Raw genomic sequence first — 12,391 nt, forward strand, 5'->3', positions numbered from 1 at the left:
GTCCTGCTGCCGCCAGGTCTGCCACGCAACGTGTGGGAGAGAAGGAACACCAGCAGAATGTGCTTCCAGAGCCTGGCCCCCTTGGAGGCTGCTGGGCCTCTCCCATACAGGATGCCTCCCCCCATGCCAGCTGGGTCCTTCTGCCCACTCAAGTGTTCTCCCTGTTCGTGTCTGATTCTAGGATGCACCCACCTCCCCTTACTTCTGCAGCTTTCGTTGAAAGGAAGGAGCCCACAGCTGGCTTGGCATCTTGCCCAGAGTTTCTGAGTGTGCGTTTATTATCATGGTAAACAGAAAAAAAAAAAAAAACACAACAATACACATTATAAAATCAAGGTACTCTTAACCACAGAGCTCCACCAGAAAACCTATGAGAAATAATTTGAACAAAAAAGGCAACTTGCATCACACTGATCCTTTCTCAGCAGCAATAGCTAGGCTCCGCAAACTTCCACCTGCACAATGTAACCTGAAACCCACCCCAGGTGTTCTGTAGGGCACCCCCGTGGGGGACAAGACCCATCACGCTAATAATCAGGGATAAGCTCCTAACTTTATGAAGTTAGCTAGAAGAATAGCTGAGAAGTTTTAACCTAGTGCTTCCACCAGGAGCCCTAGCCAAAGCTCAATAAATCTCTTCCCTTATCATTATTGTTTTTAAAACCTGCTCATTTTTATTTTTTTAAAAGTAAGCTCTGTGCCCAACGTGGGGCTTCAACTCACAGCCCTAAGATCCAGAATCGTGTGCGCTACACCTGAGCCAGCCAGGCGCCCCAGTCCCTTCCGTATTTGACTGAAAGGCTTAGCTTGAAATCAAAACAAGAGAGGAAGGCCAATAACCAGCCCCTTCCCTTTATGTGATGCATATGCCATGGGAAGTACTTGAAATTCTGTACATCCTATCTTCCCACATACTTGCATTGTGAATTTGCCTGACCTAGAGACAAAACATTGGAGAATGTGGTTATTATGAGAAGTATAATCACCTAAAATGGCATAGAATAGTGACAAAAAGCTTTTCCCTACTTAAGCCTAAGGATGAATTATGACCTCAGCACTCACTTGAAGCTAAATTGTGAAAGTTTGTGAAACAGCACAGTCTCATTAACACAGACTATCTTCAGATTGAGGTTAAACAAGATGGTACTCATATGTCTGTGTCTCAATATTGCCAAGAGATGAAAATAAAATACCGAAGTATCTGGTGGGTCCTCAGAAAAACACCTCCCCAGAGCTCATTAGAAGTATATTTCTTTTCTTTTCTCCTTTGTGATAGTCAATCATCATTTATTTTTGCAGTTGAACCAGCTGTTCATTTTCAGGAGAGTCAAAATTCGCTTTGTTTTAGGATCAAATTTGTACTGCCTTTTTCCATGAAAGAAATAGAAAAATCCTAGAAATAAGATGAAAGATAGTGACAATATTAGACAAATAGTGATATTACACATGAACTCTTGAAAAAAATATACATTTTCACACATGCAATTTGATTTCATGTCTAAGGAACAGCCCGTGTGTCATTTCTATGGTGGAAAAATGGAGAAACTGGACGGTCTTTACCTCCCTCTTGGAAGACAGCATCAACTTTTTTGCCAATTCCAGGAAACCCATGAGCTATCTCTTTGGGAAAACCTGTATCCATAGACCGTGTATTTTCATCATACCTGGTAAAAAAGAATTATTAGAAAAATCAGAATATAGGATTAATAACAATAAATAACACTCAATATTAAGCGTTAAGTCATTGTTCTGAGTAGTCTGAGTGTACAGATCATTTAGTCTTTGCTATAAATCTGAGAGGTGGGGGCTACCTTTATTTTCATTTTGTAGGAAACCGACAACTGCTTTAAATAGTTCTGAGTGGGCACATCACCAGCATGAAAATAATAGGAGCTTTTAACTAGAAAGGGTCCCAGTTCAACAGGGTTATGGGAGACTGGAACCCACTAGACCCTTCCTAGAGTGGCACCAACTCTAAATATGTGATTCAAATTTTCTCTCGGACTCCACTGTCTGCCCTATCAAGGAGAAATACTGTGGGAAAGAAGGTTCCTTTTGGATGCTCCTGCTTTTAATCTCCTTTTAAAACTCCATCCTACAAGTCCCTTGCCTTCCAAGGACAGACATGGCAAGATGATACCAGGTAGGGGACTCACGGATGCTCGGTCTGGCTGTGCCCATTCACCACTGAAGGATGGAGGTTTGGCACAGTTTGAGAATAATTTTATAGATTTTATTTATTTGTGTGTGTGAGAGAGAGTATGAGTGGGGGCGGGGAGCGGCAGAGGGAGAGAGAGAAGCAGACCCCCCACTGAGCAGGGAGCCCGATGCGGGACTTGATCCCAGGACCCTGAGATAATGACCTGAGCCGAAGGCAGATGCTTAACCCACTGAGCCACCCAGGCGCCCTGAGAATAATTTTAAAAGACAACTCTCCTTCCCCTGAGTGATCTGATTCTGAATCCCAAGGGTCTGTCGTTACCTCCAATACTCGTTGGCAACAAAGAAGTACGTCTTCCCAGTTTCATCCTCGTGAACAGCGGCATCAATTTTCTTTACCTTCTGTGGGAAGCCCAAGGAGTGGTAGATGTTCTTGGGGTAGCCTTGCACCATCTGATCCCCATTAAAGGCCCAGTATTTACTACCTGTCAACCAAAATATCGACCATGAAAACTTTGCCTGGGACTCTGGAGGACAGTCGGCAGGCTTCCCTCCAGACTTGCGCTCACGAGGGGCGCGTGCAGAGTTTTATTCCCCAGTGAGGTGCCCCTGAGTCGAGCATCTCTCCGGAGTGGAGTGGGCTCCCTCCCCCAGCGGCACAGGGCATGTGTGGGGCTGCATGTGGTCGGGCAGCCGGGCCACACACTCTCCTGTGGTTAGCGACTCACTGGACGGCACCTCTCGGCTCTTGGCTGGGCTGGGCCCTGACGGAGGATTTTGTATGTGTTCGCCGGGGTATCTGCGCAACCACATGCCACCACCCCACAGAAAGGCAGTGTGGAACTTCATATGTGCATAAATCCTCCTGATTTTCACTGCATGTGTGTTAGATCTGCTTCAAGATTCTTGACTTAAACGGCCCCCTTAATTCTCAGCCAAAGAACCTGATGAAAATGGGACTCATAGAAACATTGACAAAAAAAACCCCCAGAAGCTCTACCTTTAAAAAAGAAGACTTCATCTCTGTTAACAACGCCGTAAGCAGCGTCAACTCCCCGGGACAGCGATTGCCAGAAGTCAGCAATGACACCGAGATCCGCTGTTTCGTCGGAGGGAGTCGTGCGTAGGAAGAACCTGATTTGAAAGAAAGGGCCCGATCCTAGCTGGCGGCAAGTCTCTGGTTGATGTCCAGCATGTCTTCTCCCCGGACACGAGTCTCACGCACCGAGGGGTCGCGTCCGACGTGCCGGGCCCTTCCCTACATGATGGCTCGTCACCCAGAAATCCCCCAGGAAGCAGACAAGAAACGGAGGCTAACGGAGCTGCTCCGACCAGACCGGGTAAGAGACAGCACACACTTGTGCACGGGCTGGCGGACTGCTTCCAGGACCGCAGAGACCAGACGCAAGCACACAGCAAGCCACCAGCCTTGGGAAGGACCAGAGGCCACGTGCGCGGGCAGGGTCCTCCCTCTCACCCCTCAGCAGACACGGTCCACGCTCACACCCCGTCGCCGAAGTCGCCCTCGGCTTCGGAAACACAGGCCCTAAAATGCCTCTCAGCTACTGAGCTCGGCGGGCCCCAGGAGCGTGCTGGGCCTTCCTTCCTGGGCTGCAGGCCACACTGCCCCAGGCCTGGTGTAGACATCAGATCCGAGCAGTGGTACTCAGGTTCTAACTCACTGGCATGTTTCTCATCCTGGTCATGAGATGTGAAAGGAATTGGAAGACCATTTCTTGCTCCATTACTGACAAGCCTGTGGTCTTCAACAAGAATTCTGTCTGTCTGCCCAACTCCACAGATTTGTATGTCAGCAGTAGAGTGGGGGTCTTGCAAGGCCTTTTGCTCCATCAAGTTTCTGGCGACTGAAGGACTTACCTGTGATAAAAATTTTTTTCTTCTTTTTCTTTTAAAGTAATTTCTACACCCAGCATGGGGCCTGAATTCATGACCCTGAGATTGAGAGTCATGTGTTCTCCCAGCTGAGCCAGCCAGGCGCCCCTTCTCTGTGACATAAGTTTTTGAAGAATAAATCATTTCATGTAAATGCACAATTATTAAAATTACAAATTAAAAATATATTACTAAAGAAACATATAGAACATTCAACAAAATATCAGAACACTTTAAAAACATAAATCAGTGTTCATGGTAATTTCTTTGTTTTACCTTTTTTTTTTTAAAGGTTTTATTTATTTATTTGACACACAAGAGAGTGAGAGAGCGAGCACAAGCAGCGGAAGCGGCAGGCAGAGGGAGAAGCAGACTCCCCCCTGAGCAGGTAGCCCGAGGCGGGGCTCGATCCCAGGACCCTGGGATCACGACCTGAGCCGAAGGCAGACGCTTAAGGACTGAGCCACCCAGGTGCTCCGCCCCTCCCCCCCCTTTTTACCTGTTTTTAAAGAAGAATAATTCTCCATGAACTTTGGTGATAGCGTCAAATGTTAACTTGCTATCACAGGCTCGTGGTACTTGTGGTTCTCTTGGCTGGATGGGATTTTTGGAAGGTCCTAAAACATAAATACAGGTTCTGAAGTCAGGTGAAGTTGGTGTATTATGCTAACACAAAAGCACTTAGAATGCAGGCTCTTTCTTAAAGGACACAGCTAATAGCTATTTATTTGAACCCCACATATAGACCCCCAGTCGCCGGCCCAAGGTGCTTTGTGCTCACCGTAGAGGGCCTGGATGGCATCGATGTCCTTCTGAGACAGCAGGACATCCCCATAGTAGTTGTAGCTGGGGAACATCAAGGAACCAATGTCGTTATCATGCAACAGTCCAAGGGAATGGCCCACTTCATGTGCTGCGACGTGGAGCAAGTTGAAATCTAAAAACAGCAACAAAACGTGTTTGCAGTTCCTGGAATGCACTTCTGAGGAACCCGAGAAGGAAAGAGACGTTTCCAAACTACAACAGCGTTACTGTTGGCTTTGTGCAAGTTTGGTGTGTTTTTGGTGGTTTATGTCTTCGTGGGGTATCTGTGTGTATGTACGTTTAATCAAAGAAAGGAGAGGGCTTTAATAATTCTGGGTAGGCTGGTTAAAGTCTGAATTTCTGAGATTGGGGCTAGTATGATTCTTGGATGAAGTCAGCCAACACAGAAAAATCCCATTGATCAATAAATACCATAAAATAAGGTAGAAAGTGGTATACTCTAGAGGAATAATAGTATTCTATTAACATTTATTATTTTTTCCTGCTCATAAATATTATATTATGCCCAGTATGAAAATTTAGATAATATAGGAAAGTACCAAGAAAAATTCTCCAAAATCACTTTACCAAAAATAACCATTTTAAAATTTTGGTATAGGATTGTATACGCAACAAGGTGACTTAAAACATCCTATTTTCCGCGTACCATATTTTGTTGGTAAAAATTACTTGGAGAAATAATATTACCTTACATTTTTAAATAAATGGACACAAAAGAGTTACCATTACCTTTTTAAGCAATTATAGTTTTAATAAAAGCTTATGTTTATTAAAGTATTTAAGGCTGATCAAAAACTTGGCTCACTTTACTGAAGGCATTCTTTTAGATAAAACATGGACCCATGAAAGGGAAACAGGAAAAACTGGTGAACTCACTTCTGAAATCATTGGTCCATGTTTTTTCTTCATCAAAATGAATATCTCCTCCAATGTCTCTTCCTGGTAGGAAGGCATGAGCAAGAACGTTTCCAGGTCCACCGAAGGGGGAGTTGTCACCGTGATCTGTGAGAAACAGTGCGGCAAAGGCAAATTCCCGTTTCTATCCTGCTTCCCCCAGAGGGGAGAGAACAGTGACAAGGAGCCCGAAGGCATTCTTCATCTATGATGCTTCCCTTCTTTGGCCGGTAAAATCAACAGCCCGTTAGGAACACCCCTCCCTCAGCACGGTGGAGCCAGTCTGGGCGTGGGGGGAGGTGAAGTTCCGTATGGTTTTAGGAGACAAGAAGAGCTTACCTCTCCAGACAAAGGATATCATTATGTCCGCTTGCCCCTCAAAGACCTTGGTGAAGGTCAGGGGCGAGACATTACTCCAGAGTTGAAAGGCTTTCTCAATGGCACTGTCCACGTCCGCTCTTGGCAAATCTGGTGTGTAATTTTCAATCCTTAAAATGGAAAAAAACAGAGACACGTCGGACCCCATTGCTTACGGCTCCGCTGGGAAAGAGCGCCCTTGCTCTGGTGCTCGGTCTGATTACCTGTAGGTCAGGTGTGTGTGCTCCCATCGGAGGGTCCTATCAGCGACGGCGTACTGAGCCACGTCGGGCACCCCACATCTGGGCTGCTTCATCAGATTCAGGGTGTCGGCATCTATCTTCCCGGTCACCTTCAGCCCAAAGAATTCCTGCATTTGCTTCAGCTTCTCAGTCACCAAACTGCTGTTCCTCTGCCTTACGATTTGCTTCCCGTCACTCTTCAGGTTGTAGTAGTTCTGCAGGTAGTTCTGATAAAGAGAAAAAAAATGTGAAACACAGGACGTGAAATCTTTCTTATTTCTTCCTGAGAACCTTCAGGATTTCACTGTGGTGACAGAGAAGTTCTTTTGTCTTGAAGATTTCGTGCAAAGAGGAAAAATCCTGTCTGCAAATGCAGTGATTCCATAGGCTTACTGTTGGCGTGGTGGCTAAGTCTAGCTTTCCCGGGAAGTCGGTGTGAAGGTGGTCAGGGCTCCCTCTCTCTGTGGATCCCTCTACCTCTGTCTCTGAAGGAAAGTCCATGGGTGGTTAAGTAGATTTTTGTTTTTGTTATGTTCTAGTTACCCTAGAATGGATCCCACGCTCGCTTGCGCTTCTACCCTTTGACGTTGGAAAAATGAGAACGTAATGCTCCTACCTTTGTGGGGTGTGAAATTCAGCGTTTACCTGGACCACCTCCTCGTCCTGCTCTCGCGTTCCTGAGGTCGCTGCAGGGAAGCCATGGGACCCCACGCCCCAGACCAGCACTAGCAGAACGGGAAGGCTGGGCATGCTGTCTTCACTTTCCTTCTCTGCCCACGGCGTCCAGTGTCTCCGTACCTCCTGGGCAGGTTTCGGGTGCAGCCCTGCTTTATGTGCAGTCCCGGGGCATCCCCAGAAAAACAAAGGCTATCTGATTCACCTCTGACAAGAAGATTCACACCCCCTTTTTTGCAATGTGTGGTCTCAGCTTTCAAAAATTATGACATAAAGTAGATTAATCTTGAATCTTTTCTTCTCTTTGCAATCTTATGATTATGATCAAACAGGACATCCACAAAGAGACACGCCTCATCCCACATAGTTGTTTTCTCATATTAATTTTGTGCTATCTTAAGAGCCTCACTATCTACACTATAATGTACAACTTACAGGACAGTCCATGGACTTTGAAACGATTGGATTTCGCTGCTTAATTCTGCCGGTCCTGCACTGCTCCTGGGTGAGGGAAGACTGGCTGTCAGTGTGTCTTCTGCTCCTTCACTTCTACCCCCCACGACTGGCTTTAGGGATCACTGGCTTCTCCATTTGCAAAGGATTTCCTCCTGCTTTTTTTTTTTTTTTTAAGATTTTATTTATTTATTTGAAAGAGAGAGAGAAGGAGGGGGGAGCAGAGGGAGAGGGACAAGCAGACTCCTCCCTGAGCGCAGAGTCGAACGTGGGGCTCATCTCAGGACCCTGAGATCATGACCTGACCTGGAACCAAAAGTTGGATGCTTAACTGACTGAGCCACCCAGGCGCCCCTCCTCCTGCTTTTTTAAGCTTCTTGATATAATTTGTTTTTATAACGATCACGCACTGTCTAAATCACGAATCAGCTTGAAGTGACATTGTTGATGAGAGAGCTGCCTGGGCCACAGGCAGGTGTTATAATTCATCACTCAGTTTCAACCCTGCTTTGTCTGGTTCCTGGGACCCGGAAGGATAGCTGTGCAGAGGTCCCAGGTAAGGCCATGTCCGAAAGACCCGCGGCTGAGGTTCATTTCTCAGCCGTAGGCTTCTCCTGGCTGACCGAACACATTTAATGCGTGGGACTGGACTACAATTACTTATTCTTTCATATCGCATGAAATGGGTCAGTCAGTGTTTGTGCTGTAAGAGATTGGTACAAAGTGCCCCAGTTGCAGAGAAGACAGAGACATTAATCTCCCTGGAGACCCCAGGCACCCTGTGTTTCCTGACCTTCCTTAACCTTCATTCCTCCTCCTGGGTGTTGGCCAGATCTCATACCCCACTTTGATCTTATTTTTCTTCTTTTTATGATGCAATCCCTTTAAACACCCAACCTCCTCCTAAGCACAGATATCCATGGAAACCTGGTTAGTATCTCTGTACTACAAACACACATCTTCTGGGCCTCCAGTGCTCTAGCCCGATGGCTTCTCCCTTCTCACAGGCAAACTGCCTTCCCTGACACCATGAACCTGGCGTGCAAAGTAGACGGGATATTCATGGTGGATTCTTCTGCTCCTTCGTCTTTGGCAGGTGTCTCTCTTCTTTCCTTCCAAGGCAATTCAGTTTCACAGTGTTCCGTGGGCTTTGTAAATCTCTGCTCTCCAAGCAGTGACCCTGACATTACCTTGCGTCCCATCAATTTGGGGGCCCACACCGGCCAGGAACCTTGCTAAGTCAGTTTAGAGGGAAACTAACTAAACTAACTAAACCCTTGCCATCTCTCAGTGTCTCATCACCCCAGTCTGCGCTCAGCAAGAATCCTGCCAAGTTGGTCAGCCAGAATCTCCCCTGAACCTTGACGCTTCCTGTAGCATTTTCCATCCACGGACCCCCACCCAGCTCTTCAGCTACACACGGCCACTTTCCCACACTATATTCAGAAGTGAGCCTCGTGCTAGATTCTTTCCTCTGTTGCAATGACTCTAGCAGAATAGATTTTACCGCTTGAACTACCATCCCGCTCTGGTTTTCTGGAACCAGGGACTGGTGCCAGACAGTGGCCCCTGGGTCCCCAGAGTGGGCTCCCATGCACGCCCCACGGTTCCACAGGTTGACGAATTAAAGAAAAGAGCTGACCAAGAGTTGATTTATTGAAGAAAAGCAACAGGTCAAACTAGTGGGCCTTATAATAAATGAGGACTGAGGCATGAATAACCTAGGAAAATAAAAATACAGTGCCTAAGAATCGCGTAGGTTTTGCTTCATGTGAAAATTCCTCTTTGTCCAAAGCAGAGGCAAATTCAGCAAAACAGAACATAATCTGTTTCATAATCTGAACCTGATTCACAGAAAAAGGACTAAAGGCAGGAAATAAACACACTTTAGAGACACACAAGCAAGCAAGTCATCGTCTGGATTGCAGCATGACGAAGATCTGCCCTGAGCACCCTCGCACATCTCAGACCCTGTGCAGGGGGCGGGGGCCGAGGAAGCCAGGTTCTCGCTCTCCCCGCTGAACTACACCTCAGCATTTAGGTTCAGACTCCTTAGGGAAGAGCCACCCTTGTGAGAAGTTTGGCTCGCATGAGGACCGCACTCTCAGTGACTGACGTGCCACAGTGCGGACATCTTCCTGATTATTTCATAAATTACACCAGAGAGGAGACGTTCCTGGCATGTAAACAAACAAAGTGTGGAGTCAAACCTGAAAGGAAATGACCTTGGCGGGGGGTACCAGTCCTTAAGTACGGGCGTTGCGCTCGAAACATCCCCTCAACACCCACTCCTGCTCTTTCTAGGATGTTTTAAGTAATTATTCACCCCAAAGAAAGTAAAATAAACAGAATCTAATCAGACAGTCAAGCATTTTTACAAATTGAACCTGAAACAACCATCCCTTTCGTGTGTTCCTGCATTTGGTCCGCTCTTACGGGTCTTGTCCTAAGCGGCAGCTGGGCCGTGGCAGGAGTGACTATAAGCTCTCCTTGCCAAAAAAAAAAAACGAGGTGTGAAGAAGGGAAGAGAGACAGCAGTGGCAGTGTGAAGGGCAAGTTTGATCCCAGAAAGTTTCTGTTACGATTAGAGGGGATACGAATGAGGCAGGGAAGAAAGAGAAGAAAGCCCATTGAAAAGAGATTGATTTTTCTTCAATTAGTCAACTTCTGGAGGAAAAGAACAATATTTAGCAACTGTAGGGCTTCACCCCCTTTACGAAATGAGCTTAAACTTGTCTTTGCAACAATCCTGTGGAGTGTTGGATAGAAGAGGAAACCAGCTCCTCACAGGAATTCGGAGGCGTGCCTGAGTGTGCAGACAGAACGTAGTGGGGGAGGGTCTGGGACTCAGGTCTCTGGGCCCCAAAACAGGCAACCAAGCTCTAAGTATGAATCAGGGAACAATGCAGACATCTTGGCTTCTGAGTGAGTTGTGGAGGAAAGATGGATGGAGAGATAGACGATAGATCATTATTAAATATGGTTTTATCAGCTTACGGACCCACTAGGAGGACTTGGCTGGAGATTGGATCCTTTGCTGGAGAACAGGGATAATAAGAATAATATCTCCCAGAAATGTTCTCTTGGGAGAATTAAGTGCAATCATGTGTATTTATCAATGCTTGTCACGTTGAAATACATTGCTCAGTGAGAGCTGATTCTTCCTAGAATTGAAAGACCTCTGCTAGAAAGTAACTTAATGAAACGTTCTCACATGACAGAAGGGAAACAGATCCAGAAATGCTAAGTTTTTTCTTGAAAGAAAACAGCCTGGAAGTGACTGAGGGGCAGGTGAGATCATTCAAAGCAGGTTTCAACTTCTTAAAGGAAATGTGACTCTTAAATTGTTTCTGCCGTGAGACAAAACAAAAAATATTTTTAGCCGAATCCACATTACAAACTGCACTCTGAATCATGTCTTCCCTAAATTTGGGAGCCTCGTGCAAGAAAGAGCCATGTGGTCAGGTGTTTCTTGCTTGTGATCATCACCACCGTGAGCCGAATACAAGTCTAAGAATAATTGCTACACCAGCGAGATTCTAAGAGAGATAAACTGTGCCCCAAGTCATGTATCTTGCATAATCAAACTTGCGGTTTTACTAATGACAGTGCAATACCACCCCTTTAATCTTGTTAGAAAAGCTTACCGGTACATATACAAATCAGCTTCAGATATAAGTGATCTATCACTTATCAAGTCCAAGGACTCTCCCCCAAACAGCTGTGTTTCCTGCTGACTTTGCAGGGGGGACCAAGTTGGTACGAATCCAAGTATCAATGTGGCAGATAAGCAAATGCATTCCTGCCCCTCTCCGCGCCACCCCCCCAGCCTTGGAGAGATCAGGTCTATGTCCCCAGCCCCAGTCATCATCTGAGGACAATCAGAGCCTGAGCAAGAATGGGGGAGCTGGAAGCAGTCAACCCACAGAACCATGAGGGATTGTCTTTTTAAGCCCTTAGGTTTTAGAGTGTTTTTTTGTTATATAGGAATAAATAATGGAAAATCTCCCTTGATTACATCTTTCAGAGGCCCGGTCATTCCTTCCCCTGCACACGGGCTAACATAACGTGTGCCTCCCAGGTTACTGAAGACATGTAATAGTAGAGGGGACTCCAGTGTGCTTCCTAGCTGAGGACCTTCTCTTCCAATTTACATTTTGCTGGCTCAAAAAAATGCATTTGATGCTGTGATTGAATGATTATTGAATGAACAAATGAATGAATGTGGCAAATGAATCATGAAAAACATAAAGTCATGTGTGACATGAACTTTGTGGAGACTTTTAACTCAATTGTTTCATATACTGAGCAAAATTTCATGCTCTTCATTATAAGTCGACAAGTGGAATGCTTCAAAAGGTTATCTCCAAAATGTACATCAAAGGGGCCTATTCTTTTCTTGAGTCTAACCAGGCATCTTCGGAGTCCCCAAGCATGGCATCCCTCTAACAGCTCTGTGCTATTGCTCACACCATTCCCTGCCCCCAGGACACCCTCCCGCTCCTGACCTATGGCCGGTAATTCCCACTCTCCGCTCCAAGGTCCCACGTCCTTTCCTCCCCAGGATTACCGACCCATTTCTGCTTCACTCAGCAATCATCTACTGACCACCCGCTTCATGCCCATCATTGCGCCCCTGAGGAGGACAGAGTGGTAAACAGTTGAAGAAGGTTGCAGCCTGGTACGGGATAAATGGGAGGCAGGAGTTACAGCGGAGTGTGAGAAGTGTTTCGGGAGCCCTGGGGCATGAGGTGCAAGGCATCTGGGAGAAGCAGCTCCGAGCGGAGACCTGAAGTGCGAGGAGGCCGATGGAGAGCCAGGGGGAGAGGTGTGGGGAGAGCCTCTGGGGTGTGTTGGAGCTTCTGCTTATGTTTTTAATCCTATCCATCAAA

At 46.3% G+C, this 12,391-nt stretch overlaps 1 protein-coding gene across 1 annotated transcript; it reads right to left on the minus strand.

Annotated features, from left to right (window-relative positions):
- Positions 1 to 927: 927 nt before the first annotated feature.
- Positions 928 to 7,160, minus strand: LOC116646953 (interstitial collagenase-like). Its single transcript, XM_032428026.1, has 10 exons — positions 7,017 to 7,160; positions 6,354 to 6,598; positions 6,112 to 6,260; positions 5,755 to 5,880; positions 4,835 to 4,990; positions 4,553 to 4,670; positions 3,161 to 3,294; positions 2,483 to 2,645; positions 1,561 to 1,664; positions 928 to 1,393 (listed from the first exon to the last, which is right to left on the minus strand). The coding sequence occupies exons 1-10, from the start codon at positions 7,119 to 7,121 to the stop codon at positions 1,284 to 1,286; spliced, it is 1,410 nt and encodes a 469-aa protein (XP_032283917.1). The 5' UTR covers positions 7,122 to 7,160; the 3' UTR covers positions 928 to 1,283.
- Positions 7,161 to 12,391: the final 5,231 nt, after the last annotated feature.

This window comes from Phoca vitulina, unplaced genomic scaffold (assembly GCF_004348235.1).
Source record: "Phoca vitulina isolate PV1807 unplaced genomic scaffold, GSC_HSeal_1.0 scaffold38, whole genome shotgun sequence".
In the NCBI taxonomy this organism is placed as follows: domain Eukaryota; kingdom Metazoa; phylum Chordata; class Mammalia; order Carnivora; family Phocidae; genus Phoca; species Phoca vitulina.